This window comes from Cyprinodon tularosa, unplaced genomic scaffold, assembly GCF_016077235.1.
Source record: "Cyprinodon tularosa strain WSP-4 unplaced genomic scaffold, ASM1607723v1 ctg582, whole genome shotgun sequence".
NCBI classification, from domain to species: domain Eukaryota; kingdom Metazoa; phylum Chordata; class Actinopteri; order Cyprinodontiformes; family Cyprinodontidae; genus Cyprinodon; species Cyprinodon tularosa.
In genome coordinates, this window is record NW_024039321.1 from 465,760 (window position 1) to 491,227 (window position 25,468).

The 25,468-nt window shown below is 39.5% G+C and overlaps 1 protein-coding gene across 1 annotated transcript in view; it reads right to left on the reverse strand.

The window, feature by feature from the left end:
* Nucleotides 1–6,036, reverse strand: part of LOC119797425 (putative C-type lectin domain family 20 member A) — a 56,937-nt gene extending 50,901 nt beyond the window's left edge. Inside the window, exon 1 of the mRNA XM_038306490.1 lies at nt 5,730–6,036. Within this exon, the coding sequence (XP_038162418.1) occupies nt 5,730–5,922 (193 nt within the window). The 5' untranslated portion in view covers nt 5,923–6,036. The remainder of the gene's footprint in view (nt 1–5,729) is intronic.
* Nucleotides 6,037–25,468: the final 19,432 nt, after the last annotated feature.

Here is a 25,468-nt window from a genome sequence, read left to right on the forward strand (position 1 = left end):
TGAGATGACATGTGTTGTGAATTGGTGCTATAGAAATAAACTGAATTGAATTAAAGAATTACAATAGTCCAGCCTTGAAGTAACAAATGCATGGACTAGTTTCTCAGCATCACCACTCGACAGGATAATTTATATATTTTTGTCAAATTTTTGCAATATTCTGCAAATTACAAAGGAAATAGTAGAAACCTCTTGGGTATGGGATTTAAATGACAGGACCAGATCAAAAATAACACAAACATGTTAACTTTATTATCTGAGATCAATTTAATTCCATCCAAAAGAAGTGACTGACTAATCAGTTTCTTTTTCAGAGATTCTGGACCAAAGATTATAACTTTTGTTTTGTCTGCATTAAGGAGCAGAAAGGAGCATCTAGATTTATAGACAGATATTGCAAATATAAACACAGTAATAAAATAAAACACAGAAACATAATTTCATCTAGTTAAATTGACTTTTTAATTCAATAATGTGTGGGTTACCACAAAGCTAGAAGCTGAAGCCACAAAAATTACACAAAAACAAGAGAATGCCAGTGGTGTATGAGATCTATAATGGAAAAAAAAAAAATACAGAATAGTAAAAGGTTGATATTTCAAAAAGGACGAAAAAGAAAAATAGGTTAATTAAAAACAATTCAATTTGTCAAGAACATATTGTGTTTTAACTGCTTTTTTTTTTTGGCTGTCAAGTTCTTTTCTTGTTATATTGTTTTTTTAAAGTTATTTTTCCCTTTGAACTAAATCAGGTCTTCAATGAACAGGCATGTCATTTTTTCCCGACTAAGTTACCATGGCTACTATCGTCGTAAAGAATTAATCCATCTTCATGGTACCGGTCTCAGGTATCTGTCATCCCACATTTTGACTGGAGTTGCTAACATATTGAGCTCCCACACTGTAAAGGGTTTAAGCCCTGTCTTATTTTTAAACTTTAACTGGATGAGTCATGCTTTAGAAAAAGGGTGTGGAGTACAGCTCTGTTCAAAGCTCCACAAGGAGCTGCATTAATGAAAGTTAGTTGGTTGTTAGGCAGCTACAGAGATTACTGAGTCTTTTAAACTCTCAGGGCGAATTGTTAAACCCTTTTTAGGACAAGAAAAAGCAGGGATTATTTTATCTAAAAAAATATTTAAAAAAATCTTGTTTCATCTCTACCCTGTGATATTTTTTCTTACGTTAAGGAATTCATTTTTCCCATTGAGCTGTACACATTAGGATCAGATAATGTTAGAATATGTCCTAATTTTAACTCATCTCAGTTATTCTACGTTTTGTGTTCATGTCTCTCTAATTTACGTTGCAAGTTCTGTACTCTGTCACGTTCTGTTTATACACATGTTGTACTGCTGCTGTCCACTGGGGGGCAATGAGAGCGAGTTCTTGTGTGTGTGAGCACCACTGTGGAAACAGAAGAAGTTTTTGGAAAACTGCAAAGTAGCAATAAAAATGAACAATGCTATCTAACAAAAGAAGTTCAGTTCATTGGAAATATGAGTAGGCCTAATGAACAGGAAAACTCAATAAATAAGACCAGCTATTCAGTCGTTAAGCAAAGATAATTGAAAAATAATTTTCAAACTAAATTTCAGGGTGCTACTTTGGGAAGGTGCTACAGTTTGTTATGACAGAGATTTATATAGAAATGTTTGAGGGAGTAACTTTAAATTTTCAAGATTTTCTACTGAAAAAAGTGAGCAGATAAGATTTAAGAAATTTTGTCTATAAAAGTTGTTTTGCACAATTATTAATTTCTAGGTTTTCAAGATAAAATATTGTTAACTTTAAGTAGTTTAAGATTAATAGTAACAGAAAAAGTTTCTTTTCTGGCTGCAGTCTCTGGTCCTAAAGGATGTCCCGTTCTTGTCCAGAACGCCACACCTGTTAACTGGGCATCTACCAGGGTTCTGGGCGTCCAGCATAGATTCTCCACCCACCCAGAACCACTCATCACCTAGGTAACGTAGTCCTGTCCAAATCTATTAAGGTAAAGCAGAGAGATTCACATTAAAACACAAAATCAACTAGTCAAAAACAGAAGTGCATCGGAGAAAAACAGCCCACCTCATCAGTAGTAGCATTTTGGGCTAGCTCTTGCGCATAGCTGAGGTCATATTGAGTGAGCAGGGTGGCCAGGTTAAATCTGTTTACACTATCAAGAGCTCTGCAGTGTTCTAATGCCTCCTCCCATGTCTTATTCTCCTTCACCAGAACAAGATACTCATCATAACATATGACATTATATTTCTTGTCGCACTCCCAATCTCTCCATTTCCCCTCATCCTGCGTTCCATACTTTGTTTTATAGCCACAGAATTGAACGCCATTATCTGGATCTAGAGGACATGAGAAAAAAAATTTAATCACTATAAACTTCTGAACTTATGGAAAAATAATGTCATCAGTGATGTATGAATAATTGTTGTAAACATTCATATAGCTAAAATCGTTGGATACATCTGTACTATTCTGAGATTTAATGCATTTTAATTATATATCCCACTTTGGAATAGTATCTCATTTAGGCTTAATGGTTCAGCGAAAATGATATCCTTAAAATGTTTGTGTCAGAACCCTTGTTCAGCCAGACATGACAGTTTGAGAGATTCTAGATCAGGGGTGGGCAAACTTTTTGACTTGCGGGCCAGAATGGGTTCTAAAATTTGACAGAAGGGCCGGGCCAGGAGCATTTGGACAAGCAATGTCATTAATTAAACCTTGGGATTGAAATGTATAAAAAAAAACAGACAATTTTCACGACCATAAGGCGCACCGTACTAAAAGGCGCAGTCTCAGTTATGTGTCCCATTTCTGTATTTAACACACACATAAGGCGCACCGGACTATAGGGTTTTCAGGTACATGTCCTCTACTACATTTAAATACCTCTACTGCATATTTAAAAATAGAGCGGGAGCAAAACTGAGTATGATTGTGCTTTATTCATTTATTTATTACAAAGTATTGATCAAACCTACGTGCTGGCCTTGAGACAGACACATCGCTGATGACACAGCGCTGTGATCACTCCTAAATTAATTTAAAATTTTGAAACCTGCCGACAGAATATGTTCGCTTTTATTACCGGTATCCTGGTGCCTGCAGTTTAAATTATTTAGATGAAAAACACCTGCCAGCCGCCGCGGTGAACCCGGATGCTGCCCAGCCTAGAGGCTGCTGTTGAAGGGATTCCTACTGTCGGTGTACCGCTGGTACGTGGGGGTCTGAGCGCCTCTGACAGACATAGTATAGGCATGATGATAATCTGGATGAACTGACTGCAATTATTAAGTTTTCAGGTGGACTTTCTCACTTAAAAACATATTAAAACTACTTTATTCCCACTGATCACATCAAATATAGCTGCAAGATTTAGATTATTTAGATGAAAAAACACCTGGCAGCCACCGCGGTGAAGAGGCTGCTGTTGAATTAAGTTTTCAGGTAGAAAAATAGAGCGGGAGCAAAACTGAGTAGGATTGTGCTTTATTCAAGTATTTATTACAAAGTATTAATCAACCCCATCAAAGTCATCATCCCCTGTTTCTGAATTAAACAGCTGTGCTAAATCAGACATGCCAATTTCCCCTTCTTCGCTGTCAGAGTCAGTTTCCGTGCCGGGCGGCTCCTCAGAAATAATGCCAGCTTTTGCGAAAGCTTGAACAACCGTGCCAGCAGACACGTTAGTCCAAGCATCTACAATCCATCCGCAAACTGTGGGGTAACTTGCGCGGCGCTGCCTTCCACTTTTCGTGAAACTGTGGTCTCCGTCGGTCATCCATCGCTCCCACGCCGCTTGCAGCCTTACTTTGAACGGCCGGTGTATACCGATATCGAGCGGTTGAAGTTTCTTTGTCAGACCGCCCGGGATAACGGCAAGCACAGGGTTCATTCAGGCACAGATTAACAGCGTTGGTGATGCGTGGAAAAAACCACTTGGTCTCCTCACATACACCTGCCTCAGCCACGCTTTCATCATCTCCTCATCCATCCAGCCTTTTTCATTTGCCGTAATATCATTTGTCATCAGAGCGCTGTGTCTGTCTCGCTGTCAGCTCCCAGATCAGCTTCTCTGATTGGTTGATGCGGCGCTTCCAGCAGCAAAACTTCAATTTTTCCGTCTCGAGCAGCAGCAGCGCGTTTCCGGCGCGTCAGATAAACGCTCCCGACGTGCAGCGCCTGCTGCTCAAAACGCGCTGCGGGACCTTTTGCTGCGCCTATACGCGCGTCAACCATTGACTTTGCATGTAAACTCGCTGCTTCTGCTGCGCCTGCTGCGTCCGGTTCACACCGATGTCAAGCGGTTGAATAACAGCGAGCACAGCGTTCATTTGTTTCACCATGTTTTTCACATCAGCTGTGAGATGGGCACGCATGGAGACACAGATTACCAGAGATGGTGATGAGTGGAAAAAAACACCTTGTCTCCTTACATTCACCTCCCTCAGCCACGCTTTCATCATCTCCTCAATGAGGAGATGAGGAGTTCTGCATGGTGCATGGTGGTCTCAAAAGTCGCAGTTACAACACACATAGGGCGCACCGCAGATTTTGAGGAAAAAAAAAAAAAAGACGTTTATGTGCGCCTTACAGTCGTGAAAATAGGGCAATTTGGACAAGTTCGGCGGGCCGGATTAAAAAGCCTAACGGGCCGTATACGGCCCGGGGGCCGTAGTTTGCCTATGTCTGTTCTAGATTATTTGGTTAATGAGACTGGTTACTTTTCTAACACATAGTTAAATAATAGAACTAACTAGTTGCACAATACATATGATCTCAGTGTTTCCCACAGGATTTTAGGAGAGTTTGTGCTTTCAAGTTGTTGCCCATAGGAAGACGTTACTTGTATATAACCTAATGGAATATCTCTTCAGAACAGCTCCAAATGACACAAAACTAATATGGGTGAGTAGAACATGATGTAATAACGTCAAATCAATGGGCCAATGTAAAAATAAAAAGGTGTTCCCCTTTAAGTGCATTTTTGAGGTCACTTTTTTTTACTTTTTCTTTTTTCCCTTGTGGTCCACTAAGGAGCCTTCAAATCATTTTCTTAGAGAGGAAAACACAATGGACAAGTTGATTAAGTGACTCTTGCTGTGTGAATCAAATGCCGCTATTTAAGATAAAACATTTCAAATGTAGTTATTTATTTTAGACCAAATAACATTTTACATTTACATCCCGCTCGCTCGGTAAAAATGCTGTGGCTCTGACTGCAGCGCTTCCTGTGGAAGGAGAAGAACGGGGTTGGGACGGAGGGGGCGCCCCACGGCAGCACCTGCCGCTGGAGGACAAGAGTAGGAATGACACGTGCTTTCACATAAGAGTCTCCAAAAGCCGCCAGTGACACCAGAAAAGTTGCTAGATTTTGTCGTGAGTTGCTTGAGGGGTCTGAAAAGTTGCTAAATATAGTGACAGGGTCGCTGAGTTGACAACACTGCACGGGCAAACCCGGCAGCCGGGGCGGCATTTTTATAAAGGAGGGCGGGACGCGCACATTTAAAAAAATATAACATAAACAATTACTGTGGGGTATATTTTTTGAACACGCTTGGTCAAATCTTCAGGATACAAATATATAAACTGTATAAAAATGTCCGTGACTTAGGAACAAATATTTATTGGACAGAATATATACTCAAAAGTTTGATTTTAACAGCCCTACTTTTGGAAAATAAATATCATTAATTTCAGATACACCCTCCCAAGCTAATTTGTACTTACCATCAACTACCCAATCGAAGAAAGTTGCATTCCTATCACCTCTGGACCATTTCCAACCATTTTTTTGGTTCTTGTGATATAATCCGATCCAACCATCAAAAGAACGTATTGCAGAATTTTCCTGTTTACTTCTGATAGTTGCCAGGTCAGTGTGGTGGTTCCTGCAGAAAGTCTGGGCTTCTTTCCAAGTCATATTACTTGATACATTTTAAACCTCTCATTTAAAATGCCAGACTGCTGCCCATATACGGGGGCAAGGATGAGCAGCATCGTGAGAAAGATGAAACCTGACATGTTTTAACAAAAGGACTTCAATATTCCTGTAGCAACATAAAATAAAGCAAATCATTCATTATACTTATAAATAAGCAGGGACACCTTAGATTGTGAAACTAATTTAAAATGTTCGTTGGTAGTTTCACAATACAAAGAGAGATCACCTTTATAAAGAAACACAACAAAGAGGTAAGGAATAAAACTTTTGATACATTTAAAGCAGGGTTATGTGCATTCATACAGCTGCCTATGACCTATTAGGACATTTTTTAACCTTAACTGGCAGAATAGGAAAGCTTGCTTCTGGGTACTTAGAGATTCACTTCCACACAGAAAGCCCATATTCGTATCTTCAGTTAACACAGAATACATGTCAGATTAAATAATACTACTTATATTTCAGCGATAGTATCTAGGTGTTACTTTATTGTTTATCTTGTACCATGTCCGTTGGTTGTGCTGTTCCTTTTACATCTCCTTGCAGGTGATGAAGCAGACTGAAAATCTTTTATAATGATCTCCCTTTTACCTCCTCTCCCCTTCATCTTTTCTCCTTTTTTTCTGTTTTTCCTTTCCTGTTCTACTTACATTGCAGTGTCCATATAATCTGTAAAGCTCCCTACATAATTATAATAAAGCAATTTATATGCATAAATCAAGCAGAAGACTATGGCGATAGCCCTACTGCTCCACTTGTGAAAGTAAAATCTGTTGGGCTATTTATGGCATCAATACAATTATTCTTATTGCCTCATCGCCAGACATGAAACTGTAAAAAAAATAAAAAATAAAATAAAATAAAAAAGAATAGGAAAGTATCTCTCAGAGAGGTGATTGTGTTAGTATGGAGGTTGTAAATTGTTTAGCTGCAACATGAGAGCACCTTGCTGTTGCTGAGTCTATTACAAACTCTTCTCAGTACAAAGTTTTTATCTTAAATCTAGGAATGTCTGGTGGTTAATGCTTGTCCACAGAACATCACAAAAACTATAACAAAATGAATAAAACAAAGGAATATCCCAATAGAAATCTGCAATGGTTTGGTGGGAACTTAAGGTATACCCCGACACTTTCTCCTCAATAACCAAGTTAACCAAATTGTGACGCTGACAAATGCAGCACAGGAAAGCCCTAATATAGCTTAGAGCTATTGCTACAGTTTCTGAGGAAGAACACCAAAATGATAAAAAAAAAAAAAAAACGTTTTTGAATATGAATAATGGAATGAACATCGCTAATTTCTCTACACATTTAACAAGACTGCATAACTCAAACAAGGTTCTTTCATTTTAAATCAAATATGAGATGGTAGGTAAAATTTTATAATTTTATTTAATCTTAATCTAAATGCATCTTTACTCACCTTGGTAAGCAGAAGAGTTCAGTTTTGGGTTCTCTGGTTAAGATCATGCTTTTTATCTGCAAGGTCACTGAGTAAAGCAAACCACCAACCAATCAGATCACAGTATTTACGAAGTATTCGTACTTCGTTACTTGACACCTCTTCTGGAAATGCAGAGTACACCAGACACCCTGTCAGTCTGCTGAGTTCTGTGTACCATTTTATGAACAGTGATACTACGAGAAACAAAATACGTAATCAATGGGTATTTCCTTATTGCTAAAAATCACTATTATAACTTACAATAAAATAACAATTACAGTGACCTATTATTAACATTAAACAAACAAAATGAACGTAACATAAGCCACCAGCAGGCAGCTGACCTGGGTTTCCCTGATTGACTTATTTCCTGCTTGATCCAATAAGTAAAAAACAAATAATCATCTCATACTATGTTAGAACATTTATTGTTCTTGCTCTCTTGATGATTACATTAAATATTTTCATGCATCCTGTCTGCCGAACTTAGGCTGAGACTTGAACATGCAAACAGGGCCGTAACCCGGATTTTTAAAATATAATTATATTTTGGAAATGTAAATAAAGAGAGTTAAATCACAAGCCCATCAAGAAGGTGAATAGGAACATGTTTATAATAATTCCAAGACTAGTATTTGAGTGAGTGAGTGAGTGAGTGAGTGGTGAGTGAGTGAGAGAGTAAGCGAGCTGTTTGATTATATAATTTTGTCCCATGTGCATCATAGCTTTGAAATAGCCCAAGCAGAAATGTTTATTCTTCATAATGCACCAAGACATAACCTCAAGAACAATGTTTTTAGTTGATTATATTATTTTGCGCCGTTTTGAAATACCCAAAGCAGAAATCTGTATCTTCATAATGCACCATGAGCAACACAAGTAGGTTACCTCAAGAAAAAAGTAATACTATTTTATGTATTATTTTGCCCCATATGCATCAATAGTTTTAAGTAGGCTCCGACTATAAAACGAAATCCTAGTGACAGTTGCTTGAAATGCTTGCTGAGGACGATGACCATCCTATTCCTAGCCATGCTTTGAATGCAAGGGTGTAACTTTGTGATAAAATTTGGTGGGGACACTCAAAGGATAGTGGCTGATGGACCTACAGCTACTCAACCTGAACGCTTTGAATAGGGTTAATATTTTCCAAAAATGAGCTCAAACTTATATTTATTGAATTCTTTACTGTTGTTTATAACACAAGAGTACCACAGTACACTAATATTTATAGTTATAGACCGATGCCTGCCTTTAGTTCAGTATTTATAAAGGGCTTAAAAACATTAATGTATAAAATATGATGAATAACAGTCGATACCAATGCCAACAGCAATATATCATGCATCCCTAGCATGGACATAACTTCAATTCCATCCATCCATCCATGCATGGCTTCTCTTAAGTTTCATCAGTGATTATCCTCCTTCACAAGCAGCAAAATCAAATTTAGAAATTTGTCCCACATATTGCTGAGAGCCAAAGTCTATGTATTGAACCTTATATTTCAAAAACAATTTATACATTGATATTTGTGCTTTAATTCTTGCAGATTTTTTATATTTTAATTTTAAGTCTGTGTCCTGTGAGTCTGGTTGTCTCTGGGTTGACTGCCACTGTCATGGTCAGTTACGAATCTGACCCACATGCAGTGATTACCACTCAGAGAACAAGGAAAAGGTTTAACAGATTTATTAAAGGAGTAAAGGAGTAGGATGTGGGACTCATATGCACACGTGGGAGGGCGGACAGGTAGACTAGCGTTGGACCCGAAGGAGTAACGGAGCGGACTGTCACTCTGATTTTCCGATGGGAACTTGAATGGAACATGTGGAGGTTTTCCCCTGCTCAGTGTAACTCGGTTTATCCTTCCAAGGGAGAGAAGGTCCAGGTATCCAGTAACACAGGAAAGCTTCCTGCCGAGGAGCAAAGACAAAAACAAGTTAGACTCAGAGAAAATAAAGCTAGATTAGACTCAGCTGAACTCAGCTTGGCTAGAGTACCCAAAACTGGCAAACGCTCTGGCATCGAGTTAGTGACAGTCCCCTGCTCGAATACTCCTCCAGATAATGATCCAACGAGCCGCAGGTGTGCAGGGAGGGACAGCGAAGACAGGGCACCTCCTGGTGGTGGAAAACAGAGACACACAAAACGGACCACACAAACTGCATTCCTAACAGCCACAACAATTTCTGAGGCTTGTTGAACTTCAAAAGACAAAAAGATATGTTGAATTTTATTATAGAATTGCATATTTTTCTAGTAAACTTAGAGATATATTTCTTTGCATGTTGCATATCCCAGTAAATCTATTTCACCTGTGAATCTGCAGCTGTCCCTAATTTTTTTCTCTACTCTGCTTAAAAACAGATTTATGAACCCGTCTACCAATATAATGATGCCAGAGAAAATCCTTTTCAGGATGTCTAGAGGCTATCCAGTCTGATTGTATATTCAATGAGAAAACAACAGATATGTGTAAATTTTAATCTGTAACTGTAATGTAATGTTCCTCTGAGGAGCCCAGCTTTTTAAACTTATATAAATGTAAACTCTGTTGCCATTTTTAACTGAAAAAGCTCTGAATGTCTAACCAAACAGATGTTTTTCGTGGCAACCAACCCGTCGCCTAACTTTTACTGAAACATATATCGAAGTAGCTGCTGGTTAAAATTCAGTGCTGCTGTGTCTCTCCTCCTCCTCGTAGCTACTCAGTACACAGTGAATAGAAACCCAAAAAAATATTATGTCCCAAACCGACAGATCTGATGATATTTTACCAAGAGGTGGGACTCGAGTGCTACGAAAGAGCGAGGAATAAAACACTGACTGAAAACGCTCTAAACACAGACAGCAGCACCCAACCCCAGTTACTGTTGGCTAAAGAAATCAGTAGAAAGGGGGAAAAAAGCGGAAATTATTGGTGGGGACTGTACATGTGTAACCCAGGAAAACATAGCCCTCACTAAACATAAACCTTTTCATAAAAATAGCTATAAAATGCTCAAATACTAAATAAAAAAATAAATAAATAAATAAATAAATAAATAGGAAATAAATAGGTCTCAAAATAGTTAAAAATATTAATAATAATAATTACAGATATTATAAATGGTGTATTTCATTTTATATTTTATTTTGTTTGAAACTGTATAAAAGAGATTTATTTTGCCAGCAGCTAAATGGTAAAATCTGAGAAAAATGTCTTACTCTGAAGGGTCACATTAATTTGTAGCCCATGTGACAAGCTCGAGCCAATTGGGTCGCTATGTTCTCTGGTACTAGCAGAGAAAGCCAGGAAGAAGAATAGAGAGAAGAAGAAGCTAATGGAGTTGTGCTGGTAAAGAGAGACAATAAGAGAAAATTGACCATTGAAAAGACTACCTGCTGTCTGGAATATTTTTCACGTTTTTAGAGGAGGAGCTTTCCACATATATTTTTTTCCTGACCGCATTCGGGAGTGTTTCATGTTACAGAACTGAAGTTGCTGAGTTAAAAAGTGTATTTTATTTTCTGTGAAGGATTTTATTAATTTATGTTTTTAATGTTAGAAAAGAAAAAAAAAAACTTGGAATTAACATATGGACTGGTGTGGGTGAAGCATTTTTCCCACACATACACAATGTTCAGCAGCCAAATCGACGTAAATATTACTTTATTCAGTAGAAAGCAAAGTTAAAAAGAACTTTTGTATGCTTTGTTGGTTATTAAACCAGGCCTTTAAGTTTCTGCTGGAGATTGGACCGAGAAAGTCGATTGCTGAGTTGGATTCCACTGGTGAGAAACAAGATGGCGAGCCGTAACCCAGGAGCCCTGTAACCGCCGTCTAGCAGGAGATACGCCCTCTGCTGGACATTTCAAATCAGCCAAACTGGTATGACCTGCCCATTTTTTCTTGCTAAAAAAAGCAATGGATTCAGAGTTAACCCTTCAGGATCAACAGAGAGAAAAGACATTGATTGAAGCACAAGTTATCCAGTCTTTTGCTGGATTGTTTTTGTTTTATTGATTTTCTTTCTGGATCATTTTCAGTATTCATTGTAATTGTGTGGAATGTAAATTGTCTGTTGGGTTATAATAGAAACAAGAAATAGCTAAAACAGGAAATTAAAACCCCTTAACTTCCTAGAAAGAACTCTAAATAACTAAAATGTATTAAAAAGAGATTAAATTTGAACAAAGTATAAATAAAATAGTTAATTGTACCAATCTTGAACTTCAATAGAACTATAACCTAAGTTTAAATAAATAGTATCCTTTAATACCTAAAATTAGGTGTAAATGTGAAACAGGGGTCAAACCGATTATTCCGAAAGAAACAGGAAAACAATTTTGGATTGAATTTTGTGTCATTATATGTGTATTGTTTGTAATATTGTTCTTTTAAAATAATAAGCCAGCAGTTTAATCATATTTTCTGGTCTGTGGTCATTAATACACTTGCACATTTCTCTACTTTCATAGCCGGACCTAGCACTGGTCTTATTATCTGTTATTCAACTGTAAACTCATCCTGAGTGTTACACATGCCAATGTTGGTGGGGACATGTCCACACCAGTCCTTCAGAAAGTTATGCCAGTGTTTGAATAATATGTTTACTGGCGAAATGAACTCACCTCCTTCTCTCTTTCTTTTCCCCTGTCCTGTTGGCCTTCCAAAGCTGAGTTTAGTTTTTTTGAGTGTAGATTTCTTCCTCCTGTCTCCATTTCCAGATTCCACCACAGGAAACTGGTAGCCTAATCTATCTCATGGTGTTCAGAGCCTGGGTGGCTGACATTCGCAAAGGAGGTGCGTAATATGATAGAATGCAATGTTGGAAAGCCTGATAAACCAAACTAAATGGGAGATGAATGGTGTTATTTAGTCTGGACCCGATAAAGGAGACATAAGAAGATTGTAAATGAGAACAACTCGTCGTTTTTCAAACCATGTCTCTGCCTATTGGCCAATGCTCTGGCCAATGAGCACAACTGGCTGTGACTTAGTAAGCACGACAGAAAGCTGCCTGTGGGTAAAACGGCAAATATGTCCGGCAAATAGGCGTAGAGCCTCTTCCGGCTCACGTTTCAACGAAAACCCTAAGTCTAATCCTTCCAAAACTGATTCAGAAGCTGAGTCAAACATCGCAATCAGAGCCAGCGCCCCTCCACACACGACAATGCCGAGAGAGGGCCGCTGCAGACAGGCTGCCGTTAGCCCTGGCTGCCTTTAGCTTCGGAGGTCCGTGGTTCCTGCAATCCACTTCAGAAATAGTTTATTTAATCACGCATTACATCGGTAAAAGGACCATATAGTATAATATTCTCGCCTCAATTTATCTTAAAACGTACATTTATTGAACAACAGCAACAGAAAGAGAGTTTTTAACTTTCAATGGAGCGCTCCATTGAAAGCTGCTGCTGCCGCAGTGCATGCTACTGTTGTGCGTTCTTCTTGCAGCTTTGTCTTCACGCCCTCAAAACCCCGCCAACTTTGCATCCAGACATTCAAAACACATCTCTGTGTTGTGATTTGCCCACCAGACTTAGGGCCTGGGGCATTCATTCGAGGCTAGAACAACTCGCAGGTAAAAATTATTTTGGCTATAAATAACAATAAAAACATATATAATAAAAAAATAAAGGGAAAATACTAAGGACTTGACCTCGGTGTTCTCAATGCTGGTTACGGGGCTGCACGTAAATAGCTTTCGAAACAGGAACAAGTGAATATTTCCAAAGAGTGGATCAGAGATGATCTTTACCTGTTACAGTGTCTAATGATCAGAGGGATTAACTGACAGAAAGGTAATATATTACAAAATGTATGTTATTTATTATTATCTTCCAACTCAATGTCTCAATGTGGGTTACAAAGTCCAAAACAGCTATTCTGGGACTTTCCTAATCAGTGGCTACTCCCTCCCCGTTGCACTACACACTACTCTCGCTAAAGAAGAACCCTCACTGCTGTATTGAGTCCCCCTGATGGTGCTGTAGGGTATAACGACACTCTCAGCCTTTGAGATGAGTATAGTAAATAAGAGAAGGAAGAAAAAGAGGCGTTAAAACACTAGCGAGAAGGGCTGTCAGTTACCCCATAAATGCTAAAAAATGCAACATACTTTTAATGCCAGTAATCTATTTTACAGCAGGATTAACACACATACTTTCCAACTTTGTGGAACACTTTGTTCTTCAAAATGTCATCTTCAAATGTCTGGATCCGCAGTGAGTTTGAGTCTATATAGCCAAGGCCTTGTATTGCTTGGAAACATGCAAATTGAAACCGACAAGTGGGTCGTTTGGTTCCATTGTTAGCCTGTAATATCTGAAATTCAGATATTACATAATCCAGACATTTTGCGGATCTGGACATTTGAATTGAGAAAGCTTCTTGGAGGGGAAGCGAAACGTCTTCAAATCTTGGAAACCAAGTCCAGTGGATTGTTTTTTTTGTTTTTTTTGTTTTTTAACTTTTACGGAATAAAGGTTATTGGTTCTTGATTAAGCAAATAATTCAATAAAACATTATTTGGCCAAATAATGAATTATTCACCTCATGGATTTGCATTATGAAGTGGTCTGAAAAAAATCCAATTTCTTTAAATTAGTGAAAAGCTAATTTGATCATATCCCAAATTCTTCCAGATAAACTTTGGTGTTCAACACAAGATCCATCTTAAACTGTAGTATGCTTTTCAACAATGTCCCCCCTTCTCTTTTTACATAGTAGTTTAGTTGAGTTTCACTAGTCTTAGTTAAGAGTTTTAAACTTAAATATGCTTGACTTGGAGCTGAAGGATTTTTATTAATAAACTCCTATATTTTGAACAGAAGTTGTGGTGAATTTATTCCATGTATGTGCAGAATTAACTGTTTGACCATGATTAGTGCTCGAATCACCCCTAACGGGGAATGCAATAAACATCTTAAAGTATCAGAAATATAAATTCCCAGCCTACTGGGAATAGAATAGAATATAAAATCCTAACATTAATTCGACATCCTACCATTTCCATCAAATGATGTTGCATCCTTTTGTTCCTAACACATCACCCAGTCCATATCAGTATAAATAAACAGCATGATTGTTCTCCCAATTGAGATCTGATGTGTTTTCTAGGTTTGAGCAGTGTATTAGAGAGGATATCCTGTAAGATTACAAGAAATGTCTAACAGGGTAGATTGTGAACATTATTTAAGGGAAATAGTTGTAATGTGTAGACAGAAAAAGTTTTAGATCTTTGAGTTCATCTGATAAAAATATAAGCAAAAAACCCAAGTTGGGTTTATATTTTTCTAGGGTGTAAATTAAAATAATGTGTGCTTAGTCGTTATTTAACTAGATGAAACCCAAATTGTAGTTAAATCCTGAAACTGCGGTTTTGAGTGACAGCATTTGGACAATCACCTGGATCAAAGACTACCTGACAGACAGAACACAATTTGTCAGACTGAATCTGTAATGAAACAGGGGCTGGATCTAAATAAACCAAGACAGTTTAGTGATGTTTGATTGGTTTATTGAGCAGGTGCTTAGAGTCCCAGTCCGAAACGATTCAGAGATCCAGGGATCCAAAGGCAATGCAGAAAGGTTATTCAGGCCGGCAGAATAAGACAGGGGTGAGGCACGCTCGGTATCAAGAGACAGATCGGGTCAGACATGGGTAGATAACAGATATTCCTTGAGATGCAGGACTGTTCTTCAGTTCAATTCAGTTTATTTATATAGCGCCAAATCACAACACATCATCTCAAGGCACTTTACAGTTCAACCAGATCATACCGTCAAATTTATTCAAAGTTTTCTATCTAAGGAAAACCAGTGGATTGCATCAACTCACTGACTCGAATGCAATCCCTCACACTAAGCATGCTTGTAGCGACGGTGGAGAGGAAAACTCCCTTTTAACAGAACGAAACCTCCAGCAGAACCAGGCTCAGTGTGAGCTGCCATCTGCCGAGGCCGACTGGGGTTCAAGGAGACAGAAGCAGAGATACAAAAAGCTGCTGTAAAAGGCGACCCCGTCCAGGAAACACTCAGCCAGGCAGACGAGCTCTGAGCCAGCTCCCATGTTAGACATGGCATCCAGCCAGTCACAGTTAGAGAAACAGGACTACACTGGAAAACAGGCCGATCTCCAACATCTATAAACAAGGGTGTAGATGGCAGCAGCATAGCTAATATTTCTCTCCAGGATGGCGTCCCAGCCAAACAGCGACAGAAGAGGCAAAGCTACTATGAGAAAAAGCAGAGAGCATAACGTTAGAGATTGAACTAACAGATTCTGCAGAGTGGGACAATAGAGATAGAATGAAGCAAAATGATGAAGTGGGGGTCCCTATGTCCTCCAGAAGTCTAAGCCTATAGGAGCACAACTATAGAGATAGCTAAGGATAACATGAGCCACTCTAACTATAAGCTTTATAAGAAAGGAAAGTTTTAAGACTACCCTTATATTATGATCAGCTGTATCAAATGCAGCACTGAGATCCAACAGGACAAGCATAGCTACAAGTCCATTATCTGAGGCCATGAAAATATCATTAGCAACCTTCTCCAGAGCTGTTTCAGTGCTATGATCATCCTTAAAGCCAGACTGAAACTCTTCATAAAGTTCATTATGGTGCAAGTGATCGCACACTTGTTTGGCAACTACTTTCTCAATTTTAGATAAGACAGGAAGATTGGATATAGGTCTATAATTGACCGAGTCATCTGGGTCAAGAGACGGTTTCTGAAGCAAAGGTTTAATTACAGCAACCTTAAAAGCCATTGGTACATATCCCTGTAATAGAGATAGATTAATCAGATCTAAAATGGAGGAGGAGATCAAAGGGAATATCTCCTTAAATAACCTGGTTGGAACTGGATCTAGAATACAAGTTGAAGGCTTAGACAAGACAATAGTTTTGCTAACTCTGAAAGTCCAACTGGATCAAAGCAGTCTAAACCCGGTTCAGATTCCATGACTACCTCAGATGCTGCCTCACCCTGCAGAGACAAACCAATCGCAGATAGAGGAGTGCTAATGATCTTATTTTTAATAAGATCATTCTTATTTATAAAGAATCCCATAAAATCATTACTGCTAAGAGCAGGTGGTTATACTCCCTGCAGCAGTGTGTCGCAGTGAGCTTTTTAGTGTTATTGACGGAGACATATTTGATTTATGCTCAATTTCTAGCTCTGCAGAGGGGGCGGGGACGTCTTTTTGTTCACTGCGACAGCTACGCAGACAACCTTGTATAAAGTATAAGTTAAAGTATAAGCGAAGTATAAATCAGCCTTCAGTGTGACTGGCCATCTGCCGAGGGCGACTGGGGTTCAAGAAGAAGGAAGCAATGCTGAGCAGTCTAAGTGGACTGAGATTAATAAATGGCATCTGTTCTTACCTAAAGTAAGCAAAATATAAAGTACAGCCTTTATTTTATATTTTATTTAATGGATTTTTAATCAAAAAAAGGAAATGCTTGAGCAAAATTAAAGCCCAAATAACAGAATAATAACTCCACAGCTTAGTTCCCATCTTCCCATTTAAAAAAAATCCCATCAAAGTGAAGGCCTAAGAAATACTGCACTTCCTGTAGAGACTTTTTCCACTGGAGCATCATTTTTACTGCCGTAATTCAGTCTGTCCTTTGTCTATCACTGTGTGGTTTGGCTCATTCACACTACGGGACTGCTCCAAAGTGCAAAAAATGATTAGGTCTTCAGAAAATATAATTGGAACTGACCTTCCCTTCTTAGACATAAACAGGTCTAGAGACACGAAAGACAGGTCTCTGCAGACCAGTACATGAAAGTATTTAAACTTTTATTTCATGCGCAATCATGATCAAATAAAACTTATCCTTATTCTTACTGTGAACTGAGAACACATCTCTCACCTTACTGCTGTGAATTGGCCCATCCCTTCTGCTTTTGAAAGGCAAATGATCTAATTCTTAGTTTAAAAGAACATTCAAATACATCTTTGAGGCAATGGCATTCAAATTACTTATGTTAACAAACTGATGTGTTGCTGATCACAACCATTGTGTTTTCCCACAACATTCGTGTTCAAACCACAAACAAATGAAAAAACTGCTGCTATACCTAAATTATTATCTCACAAGAAGTAAAAATGACATGCTCCTGGGGTATTTTATCCATCTATCAATTTTTCATCATGCTTATCATCGGGGATGCGAGGAGTGCTGTATGAACAGACTTTGATAAATTGGGTTTCACTTCATGCAGAAGGAACTATTGCTGATTAAACTACAAGATACTAGCAAGTATTAAAGCTACAGTGTGTAATTTTCAGCGACATCTAAAGTCCAGACTGCAGACCGCAGCAACATGAACGTCTCCCCCCCACCGCTTCTCCCCCCCCAACAGGACGGCGAGCGTTACGGGACAAAATGTCTTCCACGACATCCACATCACCTACCTTCGCTAGTGATGAGGTTTGTTTACATAGATAATTTTACAGATAGTATTTCATTAGTCTGTGTAGGGTATAGATTTCATGTAGACTTAAGATAATAAATATACCCGTAATGGGCGATCTCGCAATCGCTAGTTTGTTGGCTCTGCGCTGCCGTAGCGCAAAGATGTCTACCTCCATGGCTGCAAGACCCGCTCCTATGTAATTATAAATAACGAATTCTAAGGCAACGCAAATATTAAGGTTAAGAGGCTGAGCTCGTAGATGATGATAAATAACATAGTTATGTATAATATATTACATTTCTGACTGTATATCCCTGTAATTATTACACACTGTAGCTTTAAAGGAATTCACCAGAAACAGAATCAGAATTAGTTTTATCTGCCTGTATAGTTGTACAAAAGCAAAACAACTCTAATTCTAATTTTGACTGGATTATTTACCGCATTTAAATATCTAAGCCTGCTGTTAAACAAACTAGCTATAGCTGACAATCCACTAGATAATGAAAATATTTTTCCATCCTGCACAAATTTTCAGGCTTCAGGATCCTCAAAACAAACTATTGTTATGTAGTCAGTTATTGGGATTGTCTGTAACAGAAGAAGGAATGGAAATCTAGTTGAATAAAAAAAATAATGTTTTACAAAAACAGTCCAGAAGGCAATCACCTGTGCCCATCACTAATAAGTTTAATAACTATAGATGCAATTTTTCAATATTTCTTTCTCTGTCATGTTCCATTTGCACAGTAGATAAAGCTTACATCTGCTCAAAATGTGTGAATAAATATATTAATTAATTTGTCACTTTAGAGACTATTTGAGCGTAAAGACACTAACTGTGTCTAACATTTTTTAGTCAGTTCATTTAAAGACAGGTCTCATCCTACATTACCAGTCATTTTAAATGGGAAGCCATCCTAAAATGCCAAGGAGTTCAGAGCACAAAATAGCTAAAGACAATAGAAAAAAGTTTAATGAGCAAAAAACAACTAAAATGCCAATGTGCGTAGTCTGAAGAGAGGATAGACCTTTTAGCTCTTGCGTATAAAGTGGTTTCAGATCTCAAAGAGTACTTTCTATCCATTAGCTGAGGTTTGATGTGTGCAGTTTGAGCCTCGGGAGAATCAGAAACAACAGTGAGTTTGGAAATTCAAATTTGTGCAAATTCTTCTTTGGTTGTGACATAGAGCAAGTCACACACACCCTCTGGATGGATGGAAGGACGAATGGATGGATGGACAGAAAGACAGAAATACATACAATATGCAACATCATGCCTGAAGTCAAACTACTACTAAAAATAAAAACGTAAAACTGGCATACCAACTCGGATAGCATGAAGAATGCAAGCATTGATTCTGTACACAAACAGGAGACAGATAAGACAGTAGCAGACATATGTCCTCCAGCAGCTTAATGAATGTATGGTAAATAAAAAAGAGGATTACAATTTACTATTTTTTTTTTTGCATTGCTTTTTTTTTCTTTTGGTTTGTTTTTACTTAGCCTAATGGAAGTCGTTGGCTCTTGTGGTTGCAGACCCATCCTTGAAGAGTGTCCCCACCAACTATAATAACAAAGTCACACCCTTGCTCCACTGACTTGCTTAAAGTCAAGGAACGCCCTTGTTGTTCCTTGAACCCTGTTGTTTGAGTCAATGCGGACTTAATGGGAGATGATCAAGGAGGAAACCATTGATAAAAGCAAAAAGGCATAAAGGGACAAGCCTGGAATTTGCCAAATTTTGTGTTGACCAGCCACAAACCTAGAGGGAGAATTTCACATGGAAAGACGAGACAATAATAACGGAAGATCAGCCCTGTATTCACAGATGGAAACATAACTTTAGGCTCAATGACTCGAAGGCAATCCCTCTCACTAGGCATGCTTGTAGCAACAGCGGAGAGGAACAACTACCTACCCAGGAAGGAACCTCAAGCAGAACCAGACTTGGTGTGAGCAGCCATCTGCAGAGGTCGACTGGGGTTCAAGCAGACAGAAAGACATACATACATACAGAAAGAAGCAGAGATACAAAAGGCAGCTGTCAACCACCTCCACAGGCGGCCCCGTCCAGGAAGCACACAGCCAGGCAGATGAGCTCTGAGCCAGCTCTCATGTCAGAGGATGAAAAGAGCACATCCAGCCAGTCTCAGTCAGAGTAACAGTCTACTGTGAAGAACAAGCCTAGCTCAAACAAAGGTGTTTATGGCAGCAGTACAGCTGATACTTCTCTCCAGGATGGTGTCACAGCCAAACAGGAACAGCCCAGATTAAGTTACTTTGAGAAAAAGCAGAGAGAGCACAGCAGTAGAGATTGAACTAACAAATTCTGCAGAGTGGGAAAATAGAGATAGAATGGAGCAGAATTATGAAATAGTGGTCCTTCAGCAGTCTAAGCCTATAACAGCAGAACAACAGAGATAGCTCAGGGTAACCTGAGCCATTCTAACTACACTCACCGGCCACTTTATTAGGTACCCCATGCTAGTAAGGGGTTGGACCCCCTTTTGCCTTCAGAACTGCCTCAATTCTTCGTGGCATAGATTCAACAAGGTGCTGGAAGCATTCCTCAGGGAGTTTGGTCCATATTGACATGATGGCATCACACAGTATCCGCAGATTTGTCGGCTGCACATCCATGATGCGAATCTCCCGTTCCAACACATCCCAAAGATGCTCTATTGGATTGAGATCTGGTGACTGTGGAGGCCATTTGAGTACAGTGAACTCATTGTCATGTTCAAGAAACCAGTCTGAGATGATTTCAGCTTTATGACATGGCGCATTATCCTGCTGAAAGTAGCCATCAGAAGTTGGGTACATTGTGGTCATAAAGGGATGGACATGGTCAGCAACAATACTCAGGTAGGCTGTGGCATTGCAACGATGCTCAATTGGTACCAAGGGCCCCAAAGAGTGCCAAGAAAATATTCCCCACACCATGACACCATCACCACCAGCCTGAACCGTTGATACAAGGCAGGATAGATCCATGCTTTCATGTTGTAGACGCCAAATTCTGACCCTACCATCCGAATGTCGCAGCAGAAATCGAGACTCATCAGACCAGGCAACGTTTTTCCAATCTTCTATTGTCCAATTTCGATGAGCTTGTGCAAATTGTAGCCTCAGTTTCCTGTTCTTAGCTGAAAGGAGTGGCACCCGGTGTGGTCTTCTGCTGCTGTAGCCCATCTGCCTCAAAGTTCGACGTACTGTGCGTTCAGAGATGCTCTTCTGCCCACGGGTGGTTATTTGAGTCACTGTTGCCCTTCTATCAGCTCGAACCAGTCTGGCCATTCTCCTCTGACCTCTGGCATCAACAAGGCATTTCCGCCCACAGAACTGCCGCTCACTGGATGTTTTTTCTTTTTCGGACCATTCTCTGTAAACCCTAGAGATGGTTGTGCGTGAAAATCCCAGTAGATCAGCAGTTTCTGAAATACTCAGACCAGCCCTTCTGGCACCAACAATCATGCCACGTTCAAAGTCACTCAAATCACCTTTCTTCCCCATACTGACGCTCGGTTTGAACTGCAGGAGATTGTCTTGACCATGTCTACATGCCTAAATGCACTGAGTTGCCGCCATGTGATTGGCTGCTTAGAAATTAAGTGTTAACGAGCAGTTGGACAGGTGTACCTAATAAAGTGGCCGGTGAGTGTATAAGCTTAATCAAAAAGAAAAGTTTTAAGCATCTCCTTAAATCTAGACAGGGTGTCTGCCTCATAGACTAAAACTGGTAGTTGGTTCTACAGGAGAGGAGCCTGATAACTAAAAGATCTGCCTCCCATTCTATATTTAGAAATTCTAGGAATCACTAGTAAACCTGCAGATTGAGAGCGAAGTGCTCTGTTAGGAACATAAGCAACAATCAGACATCTGATGCAGTATGGAGCTTGGCCATTTAAAGCTTTATATGTGAGAAGGAGGATTTTAAATTCTATTCTGGATTTAACAGGAAGCCAATGAAGAGAAGCTAGGTGTTGGATTAATTGTACAAGTTATTCTACTTTTAATCATATTACTTTAATCATATTATTATGCTTACACACTGAGATCATATTATTATGCTCACACATTTTGTTATCCTTATTTCACTTATATCATAAAGAGTGTTGAAGTATTTTACTTGTTTGTTCTGTACTAATGTTTTAAGTCTGTGCAGAAGGAGTGCTGATTATGAGAATTGGCTGCTGAAGGCCAGCCCCGGTTCAAGGAGAGAACACGGGGAACTGCACGTACTAACACCAGAGAAAGGAGTGAAAGTTCTTATCTCATGATAATGTATGATGTGATGCAGACTTCTGGTTCTGACTGGTTTTCACCCCTCCCTTAGCAGTCGGAACCAGCATTGTAGTTAGGGAGTTCCTTAATAAAAAGGCTTGGTAGAGCGGAGACTTTTTCAGAGTGGTTTGGAGAATTGTAACTGAACAGTCTCTGATCACTCTCCTTGCAAGTGAATCATACTAAAATTCTCTGTGTCATTCTTTGTACAGGTTACTGGATAAAATGTTTGGTGTTTAAACCTAACATTAATTGGTCCTTCGAGCCGGATTGCAAGATACCCGACGACCCCCCAGCAGGTAAGTGAGAACCAGATAAAGCCTGCGGCCGCAGCAATTAGACCCTTTACAGGACTGGTCTCTCCCTTACAGGCTGGGGTCCGACGGTTGAAGCATTTCGAGGACGCAGAGAATTGTGAGTAGTTTTTCTTTTAATAAGGAGTGAGTGAATTATTGGAAGAAAAATATATAAAAATATAAAAAATTTATAAAAATATAATAATAAAAAAAAAAAAAAAAGATAGAAGTGAAGGACAGCGAAGTCCTCTCAGCGTGGGGTCACGAGATTCCCCTTTGCAAACAGTTTAAACCTCGTGAAGGACGGCGGTGTCCTCTATCTTAAATAGTTAAATTCCGCATGGGGTAACGAGGTCCCCCTTTTGTACTAAAACCCTGACAATTCTAGACTCTATCAGGTAAAACAGAAATTTTAAAACAGTTAAAGTCCGCGGGAGGGCAGGCTCCCCTAGTTTGTAAGGGCAGGTTCCCCGAGTTGTAAACTAGTTAAATTCTGCGTAGGATGGCGGCGTCCTCTGTGTTTAAAATAAAGTAAAAGTTAACTGCGCAGTGTGTGTGTGTGTGTGTGTGTGAGTGTGTGTGTGTGAAAGGAAATATAGATATCACTAGATATCTGTATTTCATACCAAAAAGACAAGGGTTAAATGGTGAGCTTTTGTGGAAGTTTGTAGACAAGAAAACTCCACCTGTAAAGGTTGAAGTGAGTTTTACCACAAAAGTAGTTGATCACCATCTTGTCTGAAGCCCCAGTGTTTAGAACACGACAGGTGTTAAAAACCCACTGGGCCCAAATTTAGTTCAAAATGGGAAAAGGGCAAAGTAAAGAAAAACAGAAGTTATTAGAGAAACTCCAGTGCAAAGATTGGAAAGCAGTCGAAAATGATGACCCATCAGCGTTAGAGCCATTGTGTCACTGGATAAAAAAACTACGGTTTTAATGGCAAATTGAGCACCACAAACATAAAAGATTTGCAACAAAAAATAAAAACAAAGAGCAAAAATAAAGACACTTTGATGGCAAAAGAAGGTTACATGCAAACCATGGTCTGGATGAAATTGGCAGAACAGAGAGAACAGGGAGAGCGTAGAGCTAAGAGAGACAGGGGGGAGAGACAAAGAAAAGAGAAAGAAGAGGAAGAAAGGGAAAGTGAAGAAAGAAAAAAGGAAAAGGAAAGATCAGTTATGTTTCATAGAAAGGAGGATGATGAGTACGCAGGGCCCTATTCTAACCTGATACATCAAATACATAATCTCCCATCAATGGGAGGTGCTGCCGCTGCAGCCGATCCCTCAGCTCTCTCACCCACGGGGGATCCTCCACGATACACTCCTCCACAACATGTAGAAGCACCATTGAAAATAGCCCCTCCTCAAGTAGCTTCTCCACAAGCTGATACCTCCCAGGGATATATTACTAGGTCCAAAGGTTCTGTAGGAGATTGGTCAAAAACTTTAGCGACAACATTTAATGACATTCTGTCTCCACGGGCACCCCGAGTGATGCCTGTGAACCTGGAAGGTGAAGGAGCAGTCCTCACGCTTCAGAATTACCAAACCCCTTAGCAGGCCAGGTTGAGGGGAATGCCCAACAACCAGCCACAGTAATGGTATACAGAACCTGGACACAGGAAGATGTTAGAAAAGCAGTAGAAGGAATTCCCCCTCCAAAGGAGGATGTGGAACAATGCATAATTCAAATGGAGAATCTGAGAAGATCTTACCATTTGAATGGTGCGGAGGTTCAGCAAGTCTGGATGTGCCAATTAGGTTCAGAATGGCACCATGTTAAAGGGGATTTTGTGCCAACTACAAACCAAGAACCTCTTATCCCTTTGCAACCAGACTCCCGAGATTTAAAAACAGCTGTGGAGCATCTGATTAATCGTGTCAGGGCCAGGTATCAGAAGAAAGCAAATTACACAGAAATAGGGAGATGCACACAGAAGCGGGACGAGCCTTTTGATGAATACAGGGTAAGGATGGAAAAGATATTCAGAGCACATAGTGGACTGCTCTTTGATGACAATGATGAGGGGCCATTTAAACAGCAGCTGAAGAATGCACTACACGCAGGGTCATTACCAGAAATCAAAGGATGGGTTGAGCGCCACTACATAAACATGAGTGGTGGAACACTCCAAACCTATATAAATCACGCCCTGCATGCAGAGAAAGTCATAAAAGGTAAAAAGAATCACAATAAAGAATCCACTGTGTTTTATCAGGAGGAAGAGGACACTGTGTTTTATCAGCAGTCCAGAGGTAGGGGCCGAGGCAGAAGCCGAGGCCGCAGGAGGGGAAGAGATTTTGGATCACGCTCAACTGATAATTCCAGAGCGTGTTGGTCATGTGGGAAAGAAGGCCATCTGGCTAGACATTGTCGAAGCAACCCACACAATGCAGGAAGCTCAGAATGACTAGATAAGCAGCCATTCTCTATTAAAGAAATGGAGGATGAAAATATGGATGTCTTAAATTTAGAAGATTTGTTTTTTGAAGAAAAATATAGACCTGAAATAGTTCTGATGGTCCAGGGCACTCCTGTTTAATTTTTGTGTGATACAGGAGCCTGCAGAACTACAATGAAAGAACCCATACCCCACTCACATCTAAGTTCAAAATATGCAATAGTGCGCGCAGCCCAAGGAGTCACAAAAAGAGTACCAGAAACCGCACCCTTATGGCTTAGAGATCCTGAGGGAAAATCTTGCCAACTGCCACTTCTGTTGTTGCCTGAATGTCTGGTGAATCTACTGGGAAGGGATGGTTTAGTAGCACTTTCCCTGGCAATAATGCCAACACCAAATGGATTGAAAATAATAAGACAAAAACCGGAAGAGGTATTTGTCCTCCAAGGAACAGGAAACCCAAAATATTATTACACGCTGGACATTCCAAATAAACCTCCGACCTCCACAGGAGCTTACCTTGTGGATGAAGGAAAACAGGCAGTAAGAAATGTGCAAGATCAAATGCCACCCGATGACCTGCATGTCACCATGTTGTACACCAATCACTCTGACACTACATTTGAACAACAATTGGATAAAGTGACTCCTGGGAAAATAACAGT